This window comes from Gracilinanus agilis, chromosome 6 (genome assembly GCF_016433145.1).
Source record: "Gracilinanus agilis isolate LMUSP501 chromosome 6, AgileGrace, whole genome shotgun sequence".
In the NCBI taxonomy this organism is placed as follows: Eukaryota; Metazoa; Chordata; class Mammalia; order Didelphimorphia; family Didelphidae; genus Gracilinanus; species Gracilinanus agilis.
Window position 1 is genome coordinate 246,700,785 of NC_058135.1, and position 14,475 is coordinate 246,715,259.

At 38.4% G+C, this 14,475-nt stretch overlaps 1 protein-coding gene across 1 annotated transcript in view; it reads left to right on the forward strand.

Annotated features, from left to right (window-relative positions):
- The first annotated feature begins 7,804 nt into the window (after window positions 1–7,804).
- The window catches only part of ANO5 (anoctamin 5), a 79,110-nt gene continuing 72,439 nt past the window's right edge, over window positions 7,805–14,475 (forward strand). Inside the window, exon 1 of the mRNA XM_044681838.1 lies at window positions 7,805–7,912. Within this exon, the coding sequence (XP_044537773.1) occupies window positions 7,805–7,912 (108 nt within the window). The remainder of the gene's footprint in view (window positions 7,913–14,475) is intronic.

Here is a 14,475-nt window from a genome sequence, read left to right on the forward strand (position 1 = left end):
TATGAAGTTGGCTTATTTTTTCCTTAAAGAAATCAGCAAGAAAAATTGCCCAGATCACTTGCTTTCACCAGTTCACTGGATAAGTTATAGTGGTTTTTATTCAAATTAAGTCAAATAGCTGTTTCATTGGCAGAGGTTATTTTAATACCTGTAACAGAATAACCTCATAAATGCAAACCCTAACATTAGCGTACATTTCTGCTTAGATCAACAAACCTAGGAATCAGCTTATAAACAATTTAATTGTCCATGATGCTGCAAAAGGGTGAATGAAGAATCTGAGAATTAAATTCATTTTACTTTCTTCATTACAAAATGTGCCTACTTCTCAACCTTAAATGCTTTAAGACACTCATGAGTTTATATCGCTGGTATTCTCTATATGATATCATATACCATACTGTACTTGGCAAACATTTCCTATTGTTGATTTTATAATGGGATACCAGCCCAGTTTCCCATGGATAGCTGGAATATATAAAGGTGCTTGCTGGTAAAGTGTGTGATTATAAACAACTTTGGGATCCCTGAAATCTGGGTAAGAAAGAAGGGTTCAGTTTCAAAGAATGTCATCCTTTAGATTAGTATCCATTTGCCACTTTGCTTAAATGGCAGTCATGGTTGAAGGTTGTTTTTTTTTTTTTTTCCTCATAGAGTATAAGTAATAGCCTTATGAAATTCTCAGAAATTACCTAAATATCAAAGATTTGCCAAATCATTTTTGAGAGCTTAGCGCAGAAAATTGTTGTCAGATTTTTCCTTAATCAGAGTGGTAGCCTTTCTGCCCATCATTCACCAAATCCAAAATCAATGAATTTCACAAATGAAATTGCCTCTCATTTTCCGACTACTCACTCTTAAGTACCCCGCTTCTGTGCTGATTTTATATTTCCTCTGGGGATACCTTGCTGTTTTAAACAGGGAATTTTGGGAAGGAAGACTAGACTTGATTGTAGTAATGCAGTCCTTCTGAATAATGGACAAGCATGAGTCTCGAGAGTTATTACCAGCAATGATATATGAGTTGTAAAATACATAGAAAAGAGCATAGAATGCAGAAGAGCTATGGGAAAGCTCCCCTTACCTCCCCTCCCCCATTTCATTTAAGATCACCAGAAGGAACCCTCAGAGAGATGAAGATAAATGACTTTGTATCCTTCCCTTCCTCCCAGTAAGTAGCATGCAAAAAGTGAGATTAGCTAATTTACTTTCACCAACTTGTTTGTAGCTTTCCATTGGAAAACAGAAGTAAGTTCTTTTTCCCAAAGTGGGAAGTTGTAAAGTGCCTGTGGGCATATGGCCTCTCTTTGGAATGGCCAGTATTCTCCCTTTGAAGTCATTTCAGCCACTTTCTGAGGATGACCTCACAAACAGGCTCTGCATTTATTCATGAGGAATCATGGAGGAAAGTACCTACACAGACTTGCTCCTGCCCTTTAAACAGGAGGTCCCAAATTGGATTGTGTATTTGCATGATCAGGACGTGACTAAGACATGCCAAAGCCTTGTTTGATGTCCAATACATTTGGACTCATTAATGGAAATACATTATGGAAGGTCAGGAGGGGTTATAGAAATTGTAGAGAGGTCGTCAAAAGCATATTCAGAGAAAAATAAGCTTTTGAATAGCTTGATTGAATTCTCTACCAGACTCCTGATGCACCTACTACCTGGTCTCTCATCCTTGCCTATGTACTCCCTTTGGGACCCCAAATAACCTTGCTAGTTTTGACATGATTATTGTTGGGGGTAGGGGTTGTGGCTGAGGGATAGAGAATGAATATTACTACCTTTTCTCAATAATTATTTTGCAGATCATCTCCTCTTTCCCTTTTCAGTGTTGGTAATTTCTCTTTGTGCCATTATTTGCTAGATTCCTGCTGCAAACTCAGCTTGTTATTTTGACAACTTTGCATAGTAATTGGCCTGCCCATAGCACCATTCATGTGTCAATTTTAAAACCAGCTTTGCCCTGGAATAAGCTTGATCCTATAAAGAGAATCCATGTGTGATTTGCCAGAGGTAAAGCAAATCTGAAAGGCTTCACTTTTCCTGCCCTGGCTGCCACTTGTCTTTTAGCACTGTGCTATGTATGCCCCCTAAAAGAAACCACACAAAGGTACCTGCATGTGCTTTCAGTGGCCTGAATGACATGCATGCTGGAAACCAGCCATACCTATTTAGACCATGTTCTCTGATCAGTCACGTACACTGGAGGAGGTCACAAGTATTTTTCACGCTTTGAAATTAGCAATGTGTGAGTATGTGTGTGAATATATATTCACATACACACATATATGTAAATATATACATGATTTTTTGTCATGTTAAACAACAAAAAAGGATGAGAAATCAAAGCCTCTTTCAAGGTATTCAGCTTAATCATTTCATGTAGACTTGTAGAAACAAAGATGATGAAGCAATTAATTGTTTTTTTTTTAAGGTCTAGCTCAGTGTTCTAGAAAATATGAAAGGATCTAATTCTACTCCTGAGCTTCTTTGTTTCTCTCCTCTATGTATCCTATGATTTTTTTTTTGTTATTGAAATAAAGCTTCCCACTGCCTTTGCATCATCACTAACATCATATATCTTTCCCATGATGCCACTGGCAGGGTCTAAGCAGCACTGAGACTACCTTGCTCATCTCTGATCATCGAGGGGTAAGCAGCTACCAGCAGTCACACCCCCATGCATGGATATGAATGTGGTGTCTTTTCTTAGTGGATGGTGACAGTCTCTTATCCACTTCACAAACATTTTCCAGTTCCTCATATGTGATATTCATGTGTGTGTGAAGTCATCAGAAAGAGTTCCTTGTGGGAATGAATTTCTTAGGGTTGAGTTGAGTTTAAATTTGGGTCTTTGCCTTACCCAAATGTGGTCTATTTGATGGTCCAGCAAATGGGTAATGCCTTTGAGGACATGGAAAGAAGCATGAGTGATTTTGAAATTCACTTGGAATATCAATGGGGAGAACTGGAAAGTTTTTGGTTTTTCACAAACTAGCTGGTGACAGATTCTGAAGGGAATGGGAGAAATGGATTTTGGTGTGCTTTGAATTTTGACCATTATTAACGTAGATGATGATTTTCTTCCTACTAACATACTGATCTTCTGGTCTTCCTGTGGTGAAAATGTCAACTTAACTATTTTAAGTATTTGCAATTCCATCAGTGGGGTTACCCTTTCCACTGAAATGATCTGTCACAACCCTTCTATGACCTGATCTTTGAGAGTTGAACCTTGTCAATATTTTGAATGTTATGTTGAAGAATGAATTGGCAGTATATTTCATATTTTGTGCATGGCATATTTTCCATTATCAAAGCCTGCAAGAAAAAGAATATTATTTTGATTTCACAGAGATGACCATCTTATGTGTGCTATGTGTTTATTTTAAAAATGGAACTTAGGGCTTCTCTGTAACTGTTTATGACCCATGTGCTAAAAGATTTAGCAGTTCACCATTTTATTTATTTAAGCTCATTATTAGTGACTTTCTAGAAGCTGTGGGAATAAGCTTTAAGATATTTTAGAATGTTCTTTGAAACATTTTAGAATATAAGTGTGATGAATATATGGTCCAACTGTCCTTACATCTTGTTGGAAGTCATGTGTTGTTTTATAGAGAAATATAATCTATTTTTCTGGTAATTTGTAAAGACTTTAATTCATGATCTTGTATTTCATATAGACAGCATAGATTGGCATTAAACAAAAGTTAAGATACAATTAAAAAAATAGAAGATGCAGTGATGTGTGTGTGTGTGTGTGTGTGTGTGTGTGTGTGTGTAAATCACACAATCATTTTCCACTGACATGCTCTGTATGCAAAACAGTATAGTGTAGGAGTTAAGAGAAATGATCTTCAGTTTAGGCTTGAGTTTAAGCTATTTCACACTAAGGTTGTGTGATTCAGGCTAAGTCATTTATCCTTTCAATGCTTCAGGCAATTCTCTAAGACAAATTACTGATGAGTTGTGGATTGGCACAGGTGGAAAAATTTCCTACCTACCCCCAAGGAAATCACCAGTCTGGAACAAAATAAACAGAAATCTTACTCTTCACAGATCCATTTAATACTCAATTATCTCTGCCTGTAAATACAATTTTAAAAGATACAGGAGTCAAACACTATATGGTTAGAGGTTTTATAACTAGGTGTAATGGTCATAGAATGAAGAAGCAAATACTTTGATGGGATTAGAGGTAGCATTCACATGGAAGAGTGGGGGCGGTCTTTTAGTTTGCTCTCTTCCCCCTTTCCCATAATACTCCTTTGTTGGTATGAAAAGGAAGTCTGATGGTTAAACTGGGTCATGAGACATGGCCAAAAGGGACCTGACTCACTGTCACTGACTCAACATTCTTTTTTTGTTTCTCTTTATTGAACTTTTATTTCCCTTTCCCTAATTCTCTCCCCTGATGATTCCCAGGATATCTTAACATATAAACTTCCCAGGTTACTCATAATCTCTGTATGTCACTCAGTTATCTCCTGGATTTATAGGGAATGCTTAACTTTATTATATCTTCCATAGGATCTGACATCAGGTCTGATTTCCCTCTCATAGTGTTATATGGGATAGACCTAAAAGATTACATCATCTTAGCAGTTCAGGGCTAGAAGAGACCTGATTTCTCATCTCTTCCCCACCCTACCTGGACTCAGTGTCTCTTTTCCAACACAGTAGCCAAGTGGTCATCCAGTTTCCACATGAAGACCTAAACTGAGGGGACTCCACCAAACTTTCTGCACCAGCTAATATTTGCCAGGACTTTAAGGATTTAGAACTTTCTTTGAAAGGCCAGTGCTGTGTCTGTTAGAGCACATTATGCTTCCAGGTTACTTGGTTTTGAATACAAATTTTCTTTATTTTGTACCATGTTTTGATTACTTCCTCAAAGCCTGCATTCTATTATTTGATAGCAGAACAAATGTTAGCAGCATGTTAGAAGGTATGACTTTTTAGAACTTATTAAATAGCAGTTGATGATGAGTTTATGTTGTGGGAGTTGATAGGAATTGTTTGGAGAACCTTGATTTAATGGAAAGCTTTGTTCTCAATGCTTTCATATATACAAAGAGCTTTTAGAAATGATTTTAGCTGTCAAGCTTCAGCTAGTAGTATTAGCACTGATAATAACATATAGAGAATGTTTTGGGCTTGCCAAGCACTTTACATACATTATTTCATTTGGTCTTTACAACCTCCCTGTGAGATAAAGCAGGCCAGGTATATTATTATCCACATTTTGCTGTTATAAAAACTGAAACTCAAACTTAATTGGATCCATCAGACAGCTAGTAAGCAGCTTAGGTAGGATTTAAACCCAAGTCTTACTGATTATAAAAATTAATCATGTTAATTACTAGAAAAAGCTAGGTAACAGCTATATGTCACAGTAGATAGAGTGCTGGGTCTGGAGTCAAGAAGAGTCGAGTTCAGATCCAGCCTCAGACACATCTATCTATCTATCTATCTATCTATCTATCTATCTATCTATCTATCTATCTCTTATCTCGCTATCTAATAATCTATCTCTCTCTTTCTCCCTCTATTTATCCATCCATCCATCCATCCATCCATCCATCCATCCATCCATCTATCTAACCCCCTCTATCTAATCTCTCTCTCTTTCATCTATCTCTATCTATCTATCTAATCTATCTCTCTCTTTCTCCCTCTATTTATCCATCCATCTATCCATCTATCTATCTAACCCCCTCTATCTAATCTCTGTCTCTTTCATCTCTCTCTCTCTCTCTCTCTCTCTCTCTCTCTCTCTCTCTCTATCTATCTATCTATCTATCTATCTATATCTATCACCCTTACCTTCTGTCTTAGAATTGATACTAAGTATCGATTCCAAAGCAGAAGAAGGCTAAGGGCTGGGTAATGGAGGTTGAATGATTTGCCTAGGGTCACACAGCTAGGAAGTAGCTGAGGTCAAGCTTGGCTCTCTATCCATCTCAGGCACGTTGAGTAATTGTATGACCCTGAGTAAGTCATTTAATTTCTGTCTGCCTGTTTCCTCATCATAAAATGGGGATAATAAAAGCCCCCTGCTCCCAGGGTGGCTGTAAGCATCAAAAGAGATAAGAGTAAAGCAGTTTGTCAATCTTCTAACACTATTTAAGCAGCAGCACTTCTCATTCCCATCTTCATCCCTTCTCATCCCCACCATTACTTAGGGTTAGACACTGTGACAAGTTAGACAAGACAGTTGAGGTTTTAAAATCTTTTCTTATACACTTCTAGTGTATCTCCTAAGATTTCATATGGTTTCATGCTTTTGAGTCCCAAGTTTGGTTTCCAGACCTACAACTACCTAGGTTGTCTCTCCCTTCTCTTTTTGACATTGTTTCATAATTTCTAAAATATATATTTTATTGAATTTTCTCTATTCAATAAAGTTATGGTGAGAATAAAATTGGATTCTACTGATGATGAACAGAATGTCTAGGCCTAAGTACTGCCCTAGTCTGGCTCTCTATTCACTGAGTCACCTAGCTGCCCTTCATTACCTTTTTTTATTTTTTTATTAAACCCTTAACTTCTGTGTATTGGCTCCTAGGTGGAAGAGTGGTAAGGGTGGGCAATGGGGGTCAAGTGACTTGCCCAGGGTCACACAGCTGGGAAGTGTCTGAAGCCAGATTTGAACCTAGGACACCCATCTCTAGGCCTGACTCTCAATCCACTGAGCTACCCAGCTGCCCATTCCCTTTTTTTAAAGACGAGAGAATTTTAAGTTCACACACCTGAAGTGATTTCCCCATGCTCACACAGCTAGGAAGTGTCTGATTCCTCTTGATTCTAAGTCCAGCATTCTATACTCAATTCTTTGATTGCTACTTAAATACGCCCTATTATTTTTGTCCATTATGGTAATTCTAATAATACTATACATGCTGTTTTAAAGGAAAAGAAGAGAGCAGCATATCATCCTATAAATATATTTTTCCTATAATGGAGTCACTTGGAAGAATCCCAACTCCTGAGAGGATTGACCTAAGAAAGTAGCGGAGGTCTTCTTTCCATATAGAACTTCTGCAAGGGTCTTGGAGCGTCTGTTGACCTCCTGCCACCTGGATCATTGTTTGATGATTCTCTTACTACAAAAATAAAATAGCTTTTCAGGCAGAGTCTTTGAGCACATACCGGATAGTGAAATAATGGCCTGCGTTAATTCAGGACTAATTTACCAAGAAACATGAAAAGAAACACTTCACTGGACCTTCCTATATATCAAGGTAAACAGTTTTAAAGTTATTCGCCCAGAATTAAATAACTAGTAAGTGTATAAGACCACTCTGGTGAATGCTAGTCTTTTTTAATCTGGTCGCATCTAGATGCTTCAGTGGATCGAGTACTGGGCCTGGAGAGAGGAAGACTTTGAGTTCAAATCCGGCCTCAGATACTTACTAACTGGTTAATCCTGGGCAAATCTGCTAACTTCTGTTTGCCTTAATACACTGGAGAAGGAAATAGCAAACCACTCTGGTATCTTTGCCAAGAAAATCCTATGGACAATATGGCCCATGGTGTCATGAATAGTAACAGTCAGGCACTACTGAACAACTTCCTCTTTCCAAGTGATTGGTAGAGATCTCCTCACTGTAGCTTAAAGCCTGTGATTAAGTTGGTATCAAGAAATCCCATCAGAAGAAAACCTCTCTACCAGTTCAGACCAGCATCTTCAGTCACTTAGAGCCCCAGAGAGTTACCCGAGCAGGGAGAAGTTAATTGTCTAGGATCACACAGACAGTATGTGTCAGAAGCAGGACATGAACTTGACTCCATGCTTGGATCTTTCTCTGTTACACCATACCTCTCTATAATCTCAAAGAAGTGCCGTGAAGCAGCCGTAGGGCGTTTGTTCATTTACCACAAAATGCTCACTGACTTGGTGAGTCTCCTTTTGCAAGACACTAATAGAAATTTTCTCAGTGTCATTTTTAGACCCAATATTTTCTAGTTTAATAGAGCTATAGGATGGCTCTCAAGTTTAAACATGATGAAGTACCTTCTTACCCTGTTTTTAATGGCCACATTAACAATTGAAACCATACAACACTGAATTATTAATGCTGAACACTGAACAGATGCCACTAGATATTTTTCTTTTGATTGGCTTTTAGAATAATGCACAGAGCCAACAGTAAATGTTCCTGAGTACCGACTGTCAGCTGCACAGGAAAAAGGAAATGGGGATAGAGAGAGGAAAAAGGTGAATATAGGCAGTCTTGTCAAAAAGTTTCCTTTAAGGGGGCAGCTGGGTAGCTCAGTGGATTGAGTCAGGCCTAGAGACAGGAGGTCCTAGGTTCAAATCCAGCCTCAGCCACTTCCCAGCTGTGTGACCCTGGGCAAGTCACTTGACCCCCATTGCCCACCCTACCACTCTTCCACCTATGAGACAATACACCGAAGTTAAGGGTTTTAAAAAAAAAAAAGTTTCCTTTATATGCACTGAGACTGAGATGAGATATGGTCTTAATTTACAAGAAAGTCAAATGACCAGATATCTAGAACCTTTTCAATGTGGGCATCATGAGATAATGAAGTATGTTACCCAAAGAAGTTGTGGAATTTACTAGTAATGGAATAACAACTTTTTTTTTTTGGAGTGATTTCCATGCTGAGGTATAGATACTCTTAGAAAACTCACCAGGATTTCTGCTTTGGGTTGTATGGTTTATAACCATGTGGATAAAACTATGTTATCATTCCCAGTAGAGATAGGTGAATTTTATTGCCATCCCACCCTCTCCCCCCAAAAAACAACTTAAAAGAAATTGTTTTTTTTCCAGCAAGCAACTTTTTAATGAGATCCTGTGTGGCATATGTTTAGATTGCTAGACTTAGCAATAAGAAGAACTGGGTTTAAATCCCAACCCAGTCACTCTCTAGTTATGTGTGACATCTTGGGAAAATTATTCAGCTTTCTGATCTTCAATTTTCTCTTCTGCAAAATAAGAGGGTTAGACCAGGTGATCTCTAAGATCCATATCATGTAGAAATTTATGATCCCATGAAAGCATAAAAGTTACCTTTTTTCCCTCCTTCTTCAACGGGATTTCTATTCATTGTTTTGGCCTTCCATTCAAAATTTTACTTTAGTTAAAAAAAACTTAATGATAAACTTGTGCACATTTTAAAAGATTCTGCTCTTTGGTCTATTGTATATACTGAAAGCAGGGTAGATAAGTGCTACAATAGATAGAATACTGGGACTGGAGTCAGGAAGATTTGAGTTCAAATCTAGCCTCAGACACTCAGTAGCTGGGTGACCCTGAGCAAGTTACTTAATCCTACTTGCCCCAGTTCCTTCATCTGCAAAATAAGCTGGAGAAACAAGTGGGAAACCACTTCAGTATCTTTCCCAATCCCAAATGGGATCAGGAAGAATCTGACACCACTAAAATAACTGAACAACAAAAACTACCCTGGTCCCCTTTATAATATATCATTGCTCAGCTCTTGGCTTTATTTAATTACAAGGTCTATACACAGTACCAGAGGCCTAGGACATGTTGAGGTGAAAATATCTGAGCATCTTTGTTCCTAGAGTAACAAATCTCTTTTCTTTAAGCTGCCTTGGTAATAAAAGGTCAGGCCACTGAAAGTATGGATGATTAAATCTCCCAACTATCTTAAGCAAGGAGGCTAAATTCCTTTCATTGCTCCCCCTATTTTTGCTGGCAAAGATGTGGGCAGTCCACTCAGTCCATCTATCAAAGCTGGTACCAGTTCCCTGGGGTACCAGTTTCTGGCAAGTGAACTACTTCTCAGCCAGCATATTCAAAATAATCTACAACAGATGCCTTCCTATTATTTTATTTTTTAGTTTCTGCATTTTTAAAATTTGAAGTTATTTTATTTTTCCAATTCCCAATGACAATTTTCAGCATACTTTTTCCAAAATTATATGATTCAAATTATCTTTCTCCTTCCCTTCCCTCCCCTTCTGGGAGATGGTAAGCAATTTGATCTGGGTTATATATGTATTAACATGCAAAACATACTTCCAAGTCTTTCTATTTTTGACTTCAAGTTACACATTTTTGTAACTCAGATTCTTCTTCCTATTCTCATGGCCAATGAGGGCCAAAAGGAATTTCAGAAAGCAAATTCTCTCAGATTGACACTCATTTCTAGACCCTCTGGCTGATCAGTTTGATATTGATACCCAGTTGTAAGATCTCTGTCTATCCTTTCTCCCATTTTCAGCAATCAGGCAGCATTTATTTATAGGCTCTGTACTAATTGCTATGGACACAAAGAAAGTCCCTTCCTTTGAGTAGATCACATCCTGATGGGGAAGACAATATATAAATAACTATTTCTTTACAAAATACATACAGGGTAGATGGAAGGTAAGTTCAGAGGGAAGACACTAGCAGTGGGCAGGACAGAACTGATGTATGACTGTTAGACTTTAAAAACCTGCATGAATTTTTCTTTGGATTTGAGTGGTATCTTTTAGCAAAAGTTCCAATGAGATTTTGGGAATAAGAAGGTAATTAAGGGCCATTTTTGTCACAGAGCCTCAAGAGATTCCATGGAAATTCTTTTCTGTTTGGAACATGCTTTAAATGGGCCATAATGCGCGCGCCCCCCCCCCCCCCCTTTAAGATACTGTTTTACCTTCTCAGAATATAACATTAGAAATGACAGGCTGAATTTAACCAGTATTGGTATGGGAAGATGTAAGGCAGAAACAAAGGTAATCAGAGTAACAGACTTCTTGAGAAGGTATGAGGGAAGGTGGAATCAAAGACAAAGGAGGAAGGGTTAACCTTGAAGGAAAAGGATAATTATCTTATTCTGAAATGAGTGAAGAAGTAGGGGCAAGGAAAATAAAGTCCCCTTAGTGGGGATTTTTGAGGGGTTAAATAATTAGTAAGTGATGATAAAGAGGGATTTATCTTTCCTAAGAGTTTGGGAGTGAAGAAGAGATAGGTTTGAGTGTATAGGTGGAATTTGGGTAGAGTTAAGTGATCGGATGCCTTGATAACAGAGGTGTCAGAAATAAGGCCTGTTGACCCAATTTAAGATGTAATTGGGAAATAGTAAGCAAAATCAATAGATATAGTAAAACATAGATAATGTTAGTATGTGAGTTTCTAAGTCAATATGTAGCCCATAGGGATCCTTATGTATGGTTTAATAGCCTTTGTTTTTTCTTTTTGTTGTTGTTTTTTGTTTGAGTTTGATACCCCTCCCTGAGAAATAATGGATTCTTCCTAACAGCAGACATTTAAGCAAAAGCTAGATGGCTACTAGTTGTGTCTATTGTGGAAAGAATTCTTGATTATTTATGGCTTTGCCCATGTGGCTCCTGAAGTCCCTTCTTGCTCTTACATTGGATGGTCCTCCAATATTCTTTGTATATTTTAGGAACTGAAGATAACACAAGTTAGTAGGCTTGCTCAAAGCTACATGAGTCGTAGAACTCAAACCCAGGTCTCAGATTCTGTGGGAGTTTTTTTTGCCCATGACTATGGGTTCAGTAAAAAAGGAGACACAGTCTTTTGATGAGACACAGGAGAAGAGGGCACAGGAGTGAGATTGGAAACTTAAAGAAAGGAGAAAATGTTTAGAATAGCTGCTGTGAGGGATGTAATACTCATGCAATGTAATCGTCCTTGAAAGAAGGAAACAGTTTCTATATTGCAATGACAAGATATCTGAAGAGAGATAACAGAAATTTGTATTTAATCCAAATATGAGGATTTCATTACTTTCTTTGGCATAAAAGCTTGAGCATTAGAGCAGGGAAGGGTGAGAGTTGGCCAGATTTTAGAAATGACAGGGAAGGATGGGCAGAAGGTCAAAGAAGTAATGGATTCAAAGGAAGAGCCCAAGAATGGCCTTAAAATGACTGATAACTGAGTTAGAGGCTAGGTAGAGGTACACAAAGCCAAAACAAGGGATAGCTTGATAGAAAAGGGTATGGTTAAGGAGCTAGAGCTCCTGGTGAAGGAAGACTAAGAGTGAACTGAGTAGTAGAATGTGGGAAAGATAAAAATTGTGGTCGAAGAGAATGTTAGAAATCAATCTTGAAACTAACAGTTCTGATTGTGAGGTCTAAGGTATGCTTGTCTCATTGGGTGTTTGAAGCCTAGTTAAAGTGGAAAGATTTTAAAAATTTCAAATCTATGATGGCAGGATGTTATAAAGATTATCAGCAGAGATAGTGAAGCCCTTGCTACTTACCATTGAACAGTACCAGTAGAATATGTTGCTAAATCCTGTCTCTAGAGGAATCTATCAAAATTATACCTTTACACTTATTTCACTTTCTGCTGTGGCATAGTTATTTGAGTATGTATATTTCCACCCCACCTCAATTAAAGTGTAAGCTCCTTGTATAGGAACTCTCTCCACATTTCAAGCATTGTTATTTAATAAATATTTGTTGACAAATAGAAACTCTTGAGTCTTTTTCATGAGAGCAGACTGACAGTATATTTCCTAGTCATGTTCTTTTCTTAGTCTTCACTCAGTATTTTTCAACCCATTTTCTCAATAGTTTGCCATTTTCCCAGACACTCATCAGTGGCATCCATCTCCTATGAAGTCTTCCAAGTTTATAGTACACTCTGGGATTCCACATTTACTGAAATGACCCTCAACTTCAACTGAATGCCTGGATCTCAAAAGTATTCCCATTCAGTGCTAGTTGACATGGCTTTGGACCAGCTGGTATCTCCCCAATAGCTGCAAAAGATGCTATCATCATAATTAAAACCATTTTCCCTCTCAACTGCTTAGTAGTGAATTTGTGAAAGTATTTCATAATTTAAAAAAAACAACAACTCATAAGTATCACCAAGGAAGCTAGGGAAAGTCAAAAAGGTTAAAAGAAGAGTGTTCTTGGTATATATTGATCCTTGTGGTGGGTGGGCAGCATTTGCTAATTCTCTGTCGGTTGCTTCACAGACAGCAAAGAAATTTAACCTGTTCCTGCGGCGGCGTCTCATGGTAATCCAGTGTTGTTTTACACTGCTCACAGTTTGGATGGCTGCAGTGAAAACCTGCTTTCCTGGGTGGCAGCTTTTTTAGCTCAGCACTTCCCCGCCATTGAACAACTTTGTTAGATCTGAGTGATCCCCACTCATTTCCTAGACCATAGCTCCTATGGACTTAGAGGAGTCATCTCAGATGTTTGCACAACGGCAGAAGTGATTCTGCTTATCTAAGGCTACGTGGCTGCTATTTTGCCAACTAAAAGAATCTGAATGTCAGGAAGCCCATTCTGGAATGTAGACATCATGGACCCAGTGTCGCATAGAATAAAGATCCCTGCTCCTGTGCTTGGTTCATTCTTGCCTACAGTATGTCTCCCTTAGCTGGCCGCAACAATCATTTGTGACCAGGCGTAAGACCAGACCCTTCTCCAAAGCACAGGAGAACCAATTCTCGCTCTTCCCCTCCTCCCAACATAATCAGATTTGTCACAGGAAATTCCTCCTACGGTACAATTATTGCCAACCAAGTTGAGTGGGAGACAGACGTCCCTATGTCCTCATTCACATATAGTCATCCAAAGATCATCAGTTAAATAGAAGATGATATTTCGATCATATTAGGAGAACTATAGTTGTATTCAAAATGCAAGCATATTTCCAGTTTGGAGAAGCTTAAATGTCTTGACTTGACTGGATATGATACAAGTTACATAAATAAGATATTCAGTCGAGATTCACATGACCCACTGCTTTGGAGTCAGAGGACCTGGATTATAATCCCAGTCCCACTGCCTATTACTTGTGTGATGTTGGGCAAGGTATTTTTTCACATAAATGACCCTCGTTTTCTGCCTCTGTAAAATTATAAGGCTTGACTAGATCCCAGAGGGTCACTTTATTCTCAGTGATCCAAGGATGACAATACCCCCATTTCATCTGCCAATAATGACCTGGTTACACTTTTGTCTAAATGGCTTGGCATGATTGGGCCACAGATTTGCTTCCCTTTTAGAACATAGTAAAATATCTCAGAGCAGTGATGGGCAAACTACAGCCTACAGGCCAGATGTGGCCCCCTGAAATTTTCTATCCTGCTGTGCATTATTTCTAACCTGACAAATACAATGAGTAGGATACAATACAATGAAACTTCGAAAGAGTTGCCTTAAAAACAGACTGACAGATGAACATTTCCTTTGGCCCCCTCTTTAAAAAGTTTGCCCGTCACTGTCTTAGATCAATCCTAGCAGCCTTGGTGCCAGGTGTGTGAACCACTAATAGTATTAAATTTAATCTTCCCTCCCCTCTCCCCCCAATTACATGTAAAAACAGTTTCCAACATTTTTCAAAGAATTTTGCCTTGGATTCTCTCCCTCCCACTCTCCTCCCCTCACCAACCCCCCAAACCCCTTGAGATAGATTTTACATATATTTCATATAGATTTTACATGTGAAATCTCTGTGAACCACTTATTGGACTAGGGAAACCCACCACTAC